The sequence below is a fragment of the Diadema antillarum genome, unplaced genomic scaffold (assembly GCF_040938485.1).
Source record: "Diadema antillarum isolate AM-2024a unplaced genomic scaffold, OU_Dant_1.0 scf00000137, whole genome shotgun sequence".
Taxonomy (NCBI): Eukaryota; Metazoa; Echinodermata; class Echinoidea; order Diadematoida; family Diadematidae; genus Diadema; species Diadema antillarum.
This window is the reverse complement of record NW_027271026.1, coordinates 1614276-1625193: the sequence shown is the minus strand read 5'-3', so window position 1 is coordinate 1625193 and position 10918 is coordinate 1614276. Positions and strand designations below refer to the sequence as shown.

At 38.5% G+C, this 10918-nt stretch overlaps 1 protein-coding gene across 1 annotated transcript; it reads left to right on the top strand.

Moving 5' to 3' along the window:
* Nucleotides 1-2204: 2204 nt before the first annotated feature.
* LOC139721071 (uncharacterized) lies at nt 2205-10066 on the top strand. The gene is made up of 3 exons (XM_071632401.1): nt 2205-3158; nt 8250-8513; nt 9689-10066. The coding sequence occupies exons 1-3, from the start codon at nt 2205-2207 to the stop codon at nt 10064-10066; spliced, it is 1596 nt and encodes a 531-aa protein (XP_071488502.1).
* The last annotated feature ends 852 nt before the right edge of the window (nt 10067-10918 follow it).

Below are 10918 nucleotides of genomic sequence, written 5' to 3'. Positions count from 1 at the left end.
TTACACCGGACTTTTTGCAGTGTAGACTTAATAAAATTTGGATAAAGTTATTCCATATAACTGATTGGATGAAATTGCTTCTGATACGACATCGTTTTGTTTTGTTTTTTACTTTTATTGTCATTTATAACACCCAGTGACATAATAGCATTTGGAAATGGCATCACTAGTTGTCTTTTCAAGGACATTTTCCTTACAGTGCACCATATTTTGTGTGGTGTCACATGAAGTAACTATAAGAAAAGCACTCTGAGAGCGCAGACCTCTGCCAAGCAGCTGATTTCCACCTGATCTTGTTCTTCCATAATCAAGATCAGTAATTTCCACTCATACGCGTGCATGTTGCAAATCGTCCAATTGGCAATCGCGATTTAAAGAAACGTCATCAGCTTCCAGCTACGAGGCGCCTCGCCCTATTGCCAGAGCAGAGACCGTGCTTTAGTGCGCGTATGTAAACTTCAAGTATACGTTCAGTTTGAACTCCCAAGTTCATTGACCTTGATATCTGCCCAAAGATAAAAAATCCTTTAAAAATCAATACAAATTCCCAGATAATTACCAAAATTTAACCCTCTGTTCCTCGAGTGTCATTATCAACCTTTCCTGCAAGTTTCATTCAATGATCCGTTCACAATTCTTTGAGTTATTTTGCACACAAACAAGCAAACTAACCCAAGGAAACTAAATAACTACCGTAATTATCTTTACTAACGAACGAACGAACGAACGAACGAACGAACGAACGAACTAACAAAGCAAGTCGATGAAAACATAACCTCCTTCCTTGGAGGAGGTATAGGAATTGTGATATCGGGCACTGTGTTTTACTGTTGCGTTTTGAAAGAGTCGCATCGAGTATGAAATAGGGCCTGTATATTATTATGCGAGGGTAGTGACATTGCGCTGCGCCGTTCTTCATACGGTCGAGGATCCTTCCACATTGCATCCTAATACGTTTTTCGGCTAATTTTCCCTTTCTTTTTTATCTTTTTTTTTAACCCGAATATGTAAGCAATTTTTTGATCCAATATGTAAGCAAAATTTAGCTATAAGGGGCCGAATAATTTTCCTGATCTTTACTTTCAGATTAAAACTACATGCCTCTGTACTTAATATACAATGGAATTATTTTTAGTCACCTCAGGCCATAATCTTAACTGGAAACTAAAGGAAAACTTCTTGTATATTGGGTCAAAACTTCATTCCTTTAGTGATTGGGTGAAAGAGCGCTACACGTGATTACATGTGTTGTTTTTTTAAACTAGTTCAGAATGTTGGCAATGTACGTTTTTGACACCCTATGATAAACTGGATAAAATGACGTCACTTTTAATCACATTTTCCAATTAGTCAGTAGAAGTTTTATTGAAATTGCGCTCCTCGTTCGATCCTATGTCTGTGAAAGTATAATTGCGTAATATTCCCATCGCCGCGGCCCTCCATGATTCGTATATATAGGCCTATACCCGTGGGTTATGCTGTCTCGCATCGATTCCTGTGCCAACCAGTTTCCCCGTCTTGGATTTCTTTTTCTAAGCATTTTTTTTCTTCACGGCACTGAATACAACGCAAAAAAATTATACTCTGCCTATTACCCTATCCGGTTTACTCTGCCGATCGGTGCCTCCACTATTGATAGGCCTATAGTAGGGCCTACTTTTGGGAGTTGACTTTCATCTGTCCAAACTTTAAACCCTCCAGGCAATTATTTTTATTTTGTTTAAGCCTACTACTGTGTATAATAACGACCAGTCATATTCAAAGATAGGGCAATATAACGTGTTACGCAAGAATTTAAACTGTCTCGTCACATGGACAGCAAAGCTCTCCTAATCTGTCGATAGAGTCACCATGACATTTATTTTTTATAAACTATCATCGCTGTTTTACAGTATATGTAGTATACGCGCGAGCCATATTAGAGGGGTTGGGCTTTTTTCAGCGGCTCTTTTTACCAGAGAGTGTAGCATATATTGCTTGTACTACTAGTATATACTGGGCACATCACACTGCATGCATATGAGTACGACGCGACGACTAGACGCAGTGAATGGAGACGCACGCATGTAGAGCCCAGTGCGGTGCCGGGTAACAGTACCTTTTCCCTAATTAATATGCCAGTAGGGGCCTACAACGTACATGTACTATCACATGATGCTATAACAAGTAATGACGTCGACTCTTGCAGACTATTGCCGAGCAAGATGGCGTCAACCGGAGGCGGAATGGCAGTTGTTGGAGAACCTGATAATTGTGAGGTACTTTTCACTGTTGACACTGTCGAGGACAATGAAAATATTTATACTAGAAAAGCGATTAAGTACTCGCGGTCACTTTTTGAAACGTTCTGCGAGCAGAATCACATCAGCGCGGTATGTGGTGGGAAACAAGAGCAGGTTTTTGCGACCCTGGACGGTGTACTCGCAAAGTTCTACGTTGAAGCTCGCAATCGTGGCGGCAAGTTATACTCGAAAAAGACAATGCAATCTGTTCGTTTTGGTCTACAGCGGCATTTCGCGTCTCTCTACGAAATCGACATCACTAGACATCCTGCATTTTCCCACTCCAACAGCATGTATAAATATGTCCTGAAGGGTCTGAAGAAAGCAGGGAAGGCAAATGTGAAACACCGTCTCCAGATCACCTCTGATGACATAATTCGCATTCAAACTAGCCTGCAGGCCAAGCAATTCACAGCAAAGGGTCTACAGCAGAAGGTCTTTCTCGATATCGTCGTCCATTTCAAAGATCTTCGTGTGAGCAACTTTCGCGGTTTGAAGCGTGGCGATTTCGAGTGTCATTCAGGGGCTGGTAGCGGACAGAAATTCTACACCCTTGGCGCAGGCTTTTTCGCCAGGCACCATAAGCCGCGAGATTACGAGCTAAGCCGCATGTACAGCGTGACGGATAGCAAGAATTGCCCTGTGGCTAGTTTGCAAAGGTACCTCGCAAAACTGAATCCGACATGCGCGTTTTTGTGGCAGAGACCAAGGACAAATGTAAGCGAAGAGCAAGCCGTGTGGTACGACAACACACCTTTGGGAAAAGAAACTCTCAGAATAATGATGAAAACTATCAGCCTGGAAGCTAACTGCTCGACAACGTACACTTTCCACTGCCTTCGAGCCAGCAGTTTATCCATGCTTCAGTACTATGGGGTAGGCAAAATTGCCTGTGCAAGTGCTGATTCATGATTGGGCCTATTCCATATTAAGAGTAGAGGGCTCTGCTACAAGTTATTAAAAAGCTTTCTTGCATCAATCAGAAATCAACAGGCCCTACACTACAAATTGAATAGAATACTTTCTAATGATGTGTCATAAAAATGTTAAAGATGATCTTGATAATGTTGGTGATGGAGTGTTTGTAAGTGATTATACCATGGTGTTGCCTGCATGATTAATATCAAATGATTTTATCATCAAAATGATTTATGATATTGATGGTGATGATGTTTTAGAATTTGACTTAACTGCGACCAGCAGCCCCATATGCATAGCGTAATTACGCTATGCGTATGGGGCTGATCGCAGTAAAATCTGACTTATTGAGTGATGATCAGTGGTGATGACAATGAACAGAGGCTGTTGATCATTTAAGATTGATGGTAAACAATTGTTCAATAACATAGTGTGGGTATTGACTATTGTACTTGATAGAGATTGTAGCTATGTTGGGCAAGCCTACTTTCTATAGTAACACTGACAGCATAATACAGTTAACATTAATTGCTAAGTCGAATCTATTTGGACTGAAGAAATAGCTTCGACCTAGAGAAAATTTGACATATATCACTACACTGTACATGTACATACAAACTTTTGTATTGTATGAGGGGTTAAAATCAATAGAATAAAAGAAAATTATAGGCAATTATTCAACTTATGCGAGGTCGACTTAAGCATGGTTGACTGAATTGATGTTGAAAAGGTACTGCCAATAATTGACATCAAGGCATGAATGTGTATGCTAGTTACTAAAGTCTATAAAAGCTCAAAAGTTTGATTTTTACCTTTTTGATGTATTAGACAAGGTTTCATGCAGCCAAATGAACAGTGTATGTAAAGCAAACTGATTACACGAGGAATGGTAGATGATGGACCCACTTAATTGTAAGGGATTTGGTCCTTATTCAAACCTTTTTAAGTGTGCTTTTGTAGCCATTGTCCCTATACTCCTCTTGCAGTAGGGCCTAGATTTGAAAAAAAAAATAATTCAAAAAAATAAATGAATAAGAGATCTGAGGCTATAGATTGTCATTTATGATACCTTTGAAATACCTAGATCAAGGGAGGGGGAGTTTTGAATTCCCAAGAAGTAGGATTGTTTTAGAGTTGCTTTCAGATCGCTAATAAGTACAAAGTTGTGGTTTTAAGGCAAGTTGATATTGCAGTACTTATTGAATATTGCTGCAAATTATAAATTATTACAAGATACAGTAGAGTCATGAGAGGTCACTGTGACATTAAAATCAACATTGGTCATTTTGGAGGTCCTTAGTTTGAATTCAGTCAAGGGCCTTCATATGGTAGGCCTACCTGCACTCACACTGAAGGCCTACTGTAGTACATCATTGTCATGGGTTTTGAAAGGTCATAGGCCTAATTTGGAACATGATTTCCTGTTAACCTACAAAAGAACTAGAATTATGTTGTGACGGGTAATTGGTACACTTTATGCTTCCATTACCCTTTAGCGAATATGTACCCGGTACACATGTACCATACCGGTACGTACAATAATGTGTGATGACGGTTTTGCCATGAAAGGTAATTTATACCGGTATGTGAGAAATGGGAAGAAATATAGAAAACATGGTATTACCCCCAAATGTGTACAAGGGAATACAAAGATAGTTCTTCAAAGCAACCACCAAACCCCCCCCCCCCCCCTTTATTATTATTTTTTTTTTCCTATGCCTGCACCACAAAGTGCGCCTGAGGCATGGTAAATGTTTTCGGATTGTTGTCCTTCCTTCCATCCGTAATAAATTTTGTGGACAGTACAAAATGTATACACATAAGTAAACAACCATTTGACGTACGGTATCCTAGGGAAACTTGGCAGGTATGTATGTATGTATGAGGGGGTGAGGTTGTGCCTACAATGTATCAACTTTTTGATGCAGATGCTCAAGGACATAGGTCAAGGTCAAATGCTCAAAATTTCATTTTCCCCCCATATCAATGCAGTGCCGGAAGGTATTTTCTTTAAAACTTACATGTAGTGTATACATGTATTACACAATGAAGATTCTCTAGAGAGAGTTTCAGGTCATGAGGTCAAAGGTCAAGTGAAAATGTTAAAATTTCACTTTTTCTTTTTGCTTTTTTCATATCTTGGAAATGCTACAGGGTACTGGTATCTTCATGGAACATCTTATAGTACATGCATTTACTGACTGTCAGTGATTATCCAGGGAATTTTACAGTCATGAGGTCAAAGATCAGGGGTCAAAGGTCAAGGTCAACTAATTAAAGTTAGCTTTGTATTACCCAAATAGAGATGCTCTGGGAAGTTTTTGGCCAAAAAGGTCAAAAGTCAAAATGTCAACAGTCAAGTGAAAGTGCTAAACTTCACTTTTTCCTCCATATCTTGGAAGTGTGCAGGCTCAAGGTACAGCTGTATCATCATGAAACTAATACTATTAGTTCTGCCTGACAGTGATTCTCTTGGGAATTTCAAGGTCAAAGGTCAAGGGTCAAAGGCCTGGTTAAAATGGTAACAAATTACCTTAATACAGAAATTACACATTTTGTCTATAACACTGTACCTTGAATAGTACTCGGTGCTTATAAAAGGGTAAAAAGTCAGTATTTTCATGCCATAACTGTTTTACAGAGCAATTATTTCCAAAATGGGAATTCTAATAATTTCGATATATTATTATTGACATAGCACCATTCAGGTGCTTGTAAAGTATTTTACCTCATGATCAACCAATTATTGTACAGATTAACTGATCAATCTTTTGCTACATTTGTACATTTTGAATAGCTTAAACACTAATTTCACAGATAATGGGGGAATTTCAAAATTGTAGCATTTCATCTGAAACTGTGACACTGTTTCTAGCCTTGACCTTCCTCCCTTTCCTTTTGCAATCTTGTCACGCTATAGTTACAAGTGTACTTTAACAATACATACATTTTATGTCAATGCTTTGAGCCATTTCAGAACATGGAGAAGATAATTTGTAAAATGTCAGTGTTTTCAGCTGACCTTCAACCATTGACCTTTAACAAATGCCCAATTTGGGGTTGTTTTGGGTTTTTTTGTGTGTGTGTGTGTGTTTTTTTTTTTTTTGAGAATCAATGTCTTGTAATAATGTATGGGGAGGTGGAACCCACAAATTTTCAGGATTATGTACACTGTGAGCCTTTTTTTTTACATATTGAAGAGGAAGTGAATTTTGGCAAGTTCCATTCCATTTTCATTCAGCTACAGAATCTATTTTTGAAATATGGAAAAAATGGAGTTTTAGCACTTTCACTTTACCTTCGACCTAATGGTCCAAAGCTATGGCTTCAGAAAAGTAACTATGTGTAGGTACATTGTAATGTGCCTGTGTGTACACAAAGACTAATTTAGTTTCATTTGAAAAGTGTATACCAAATAATTTCTAAGGTTTGAAAAGAAAAATACCTGTTAGTATTTGAATCTGTACAAATTGTGCAATTTGGGCATTTTAATTTAATCTTTGATCCTTGACCTAAAACTTCCCAAAAGAATCATCAGGCAATACATACATTCCATAATTTAAGAGAACATACTATATTTCTAGAGTCATTTTTGAGAGAGAAAAAGTTGAAGTTATCATTTTGCACTTGATCTCTGACCTTGTGGCTCAAAGTTTATTCTAGAAAATCTTTCTGGTAATACATGGACACACTAAATTTTCTGAAACTACCTTCAGGCATTGAAGACAGATGGGAGTACCAAAATGTTAGAATTTGACCTCTCAAGACCTCTGAACCAGTGCATGTTTGCCCACAAGTTGATTGGTGTATATCTTCATCCACTTACTATATAAAAAACTACATTTTACACGCTAAGTTTCATATGGGTGTCATAAACAATTTTTGATTGTCAACAAAATCAGTTGTAGATGGACAATCCAAAAACAGAATATTTCTGGTGACACATCATGCATCATGGCAGAGGTGTAAAGAAGAAGAAGAAGAAGAAATGTTGCTATGGCAGCTGGTATGTCTCCACCATAAAGCATAATTCTCCTGATAGGTGTGGAGTACACTTGTACATCTTGACAATGAGAGATGATAGTGTCACATACTTGACTAAAAAGTTATATAACATACACGTTTATCACAATTACATCAGCTGTTTACTTTCATCAACGACATGTACACTGTAAGTTTCATTTGGATGGATATGACTATAAAACTGTTTAAAAGAGAAATTATTCAGGAATTTGACCTTTGCATTGTGACCCCAATGCCAGTCTTTAATTACAGGATCATTGTTTAGTAATGCATAGCATCTACTATGTACATGTACCTAGTTTGATTAAGTTTTGATGCATATAATTACACCCTCTTGAGTAAAACTAAAAGGTATGGAGAAATTTTAGCGTGTTATCCTGACCTTTGACCCTTTGACCCAGAAATTCCCAGGAGAATCATTGTCAGGTAGTACATGCATGGTACATTACCCAGTTTTATGACTATGCCTTGAGACATTTCCTAAAAAGGAGAAAAAAAGTGAAATTCTAGCATTTTCTTGTGACCTTTGACCTTTGACCAATGTCCCAAAAGTTTTTCTATAGAACCTTTATGATACACTAAGTTTCAAAGATCGCTTTCAGATACTGTGTAAATCCCTGTATGGGGAAATATAGTGAAATTTAAGAATGTGGTCTTGACCTTTGACCTTGATCATTTGCACCAAAAGTTGATTGGCACAACTTAGTCCACTCATACTTACAATTGGTATACCAGGTATCATTGGGATACCTCAAATTGTTGTTAACTTACACTGTCCACAAATTTATTGACAACAGATGGAAAGAGGAAGGAACAGAAGGATAAACAACCCAAAAACAAATTGCCTCTGCATTATGTGGGTTCTTGCACAAGCTGTTTTGTCACTTCCCAAGTATTGCTGATCCTGTGTAATGTTTCATACTGTATTGCCAGTGATGGATATGTATGACAATAATCATAAAACTAGGGGAAAGAGCTCACAACCCCATGATTGCTCTCTCTTGCTTACTTTCATATGAACTGCAGACGAAGGGCAAAGAGATTGAGGGTACTGAAGATGCTGTACAATATGACATTGATGAGGATGATGAAGATGACGATGATGACGATGGTTGGGAGATGGACTTTGGCAAGGAAGACAACACTGATGATGCCACCATGGACGCAACTTTTCCCAGTGATGTCACATCCAGCCCTGTCCATGAGAGCAAAGAGTTTCTAGAGACATTCATTGATAGCAGTGGCAAGAATGGCCCAGAGATGCACAAGGAACCAGACAAGGAATCTTGTGTACAGGCTAGTATTGGGCTTCAGTTGTGATTTCTAATGCTTTTGTCTGTGATTGTAGTGTGTAATTTCAACATTAGATTATCTCTGACCAGATAGTAATAAGTTGCATTTCTCCTATGCGCCTTGTTTCCTAGACATTTCAAAGGAAATCATGAGATAATTCAAGTTCGTTTTTGATAAGCCTTGTGTTTGAAAGGGGGGGGGGGGGGGGTATGTAGGGATCAATGGTTAAATCCTTCCCACTCACTAACTGAGATAATATCCTTCAAAGAAAGGTTTTCTGAAATGTCTTTCTATTGCTTGTTGCACAATTCTACCTGGAAATTTCATAGACTAGAGAAATGTGATTGTTTTAAATGTGACCCTGCACCATAAAAGCAACAATTACATGTACTTGCCAAACATGGATTTGTAGTTAAGGGCAGATTCTGAAAGAGTACACTCAAAGCTTTAGAATGATGTATCACTCAATTCAAATAGACTCTCCTAATGTATCTAAACCTTGGAAAGAGAGCACATACTGTGAAAAGTGTGAACCAAAAGATGCTCTGCGGTACAGCGTCAAGTAATCAAGCTTCAGTAGTTGTGCGATGAATGGGACAAAAAAAAAAAAGACAGGATGTAAGCCACCATAGCAACAACTATGAAGGGATTATCAGATAAAGCTGAAATTGAGCATGCTCTATCAACACATTCTGTCCATAATTCATGCAAATATTCAAAGCAGTAGCATTATCCTAAATTCAAAAGTTGTTAGAGTTGAAAGTGAAGAGTGTGCAAAGGACTTTCAAGAAATGAAAAGGCGCCTCTAAGATATACCCGATTACACTACTCTACCAAAATAGAGTTGTAGAGAAACTGCTGAAAACCACTTTGCCGTTCATTTTATGATCCCAATCTTATGAATAGTGTACAGAAAATAGCTCTTAAAGTTCAGAAAATACAGAAAACTCCAAATTGAAGCAGTTGACCCTTGTCACCTTTTCTGAGTCCTCACGTAAAATCAAGGGGTGCAACTTTTTTTGTTTTGTTTTGTTTTGTGATGCATGGTCTCAAATGTTGATTAATGGTGAAGTGGTGGAATCAAATTCCCCAGAGGAAAAAGATTTATCTGTACATTTGTGTCACGATTGTAATTTGTAAATTTATTGTGTTTCCACAATTTGATTTAGCAGACTGCTGCAGACAGACATAGTTTGACAGCATCTGCCCGCGAAGAATTGGAGTACTTTTCCAAGGACATTGCCAGCAGCATGAGGCGGATACCAGAGGAATGGTGGGATGATGTTAAGATTGAGGTGATGACTGTCATCAGAAACTTTTCTATTGCTGCAACCAGGTCAGCCGCCGAGGGTGTCAATAGGAGGGCATCCCTGTCTCCACCGACATTAGCCACCGCCCAAAAGTTAAGTGGCACATCGAGCCTCGGTCGCCCCGCACCTGGGCATACCCATCCCTGGATGTCCACCTCACCAGCCACCGGCAACTCACAGTACTTACCGGTACAACAAGGAGGATCGTCCATCGCTCCAGCTACCTACGTTGGGGTATGAAAGTACATCAAGGGTTCCCAGCCCATCAGGGAAATCAAGGAAAATTATTTTACTTTTTTTTTTTAGTCAGGGAAAAGTCAGGGAATTTGATAAAAATTCCTCAATTCAGGGAAAAGTCAGGAAATTTGGATTGGCCCAAAAATTGAATGTAGTCAGTAAGATCTGTTATATTTTTTTCTTTGCTTGTGAACTTAACATCCATTGGATGAAACTGGATGAAAATTGGATGTTGAACCTGGAAATGCATTGAAATAGTTATGGAAATTTGATACTTCATCAGGGAAAAATCTGGGAAAAATCAGGGGATTTTGTTTTCTTGAAATGCTGGAAACCCTGTACATAGAGTTCATGCAGAGCTAGACATTAGCAAGGGACAAAGGGTCACAGGTTAAGAAAATGGTTATTATTCCCAAATGATTGCTTTCTGAATTAATTATGATAGCGATCTATAGAAACCTTGTTCAAGGAATGGATACACACCCAATACATTTGGGATTATGCTGTCAAACTTGTAAAAGTATGTCATTTCAGTTTTTTGCCAATCATGTGAAAATAATGTCATCCGACATTGTTGAGATGTACTGTATAGACTCATTGAAAGGATAATGCGAGATGGGGGAGGCATGCCAGTAACCATGGTGACATTTTTCTTGTCCTTTTTTGCTTTGTTTGTCACACATTATTGAACAGGTGGCAAATAATTCACATCCCAGCACACACTGCAAGGAATCACAACCGGGCACACATGCTGTTCGCATCATGCACAGCTAAGAATGGGTCGCATGTGTCGCATTCTGCAGTCTCTGTCAGATCATTACATGATGAGAAGCCGAAGGTAATTCCCACTCACTC

Excerpts from the sequence above, each read along its gene's own strand:
- LOC139721071 (XM_071632401.1), top strand. The coding sequence starts at position 2,205 with ATGGCGTCAACCGGAGGCGGAATGGCAGTTGTTGGAGAACCTGATAAT. Across the intron at positions 3,159-8,249 it reads CCATGCTTCAGTACTATGGG|ACGAAGGGCAAAGAGATTGA; the intron begins GTAGGCAAAATT and ends TATGAACTGCAG. Across the intron at positions 8,514-9,688 it reads AACCAGACAAGGAATCTTGT|ACTGCTGCAGACAGACATAG; the intron begins GTACAGGCTAGT and ends TTGATTTAGCAG.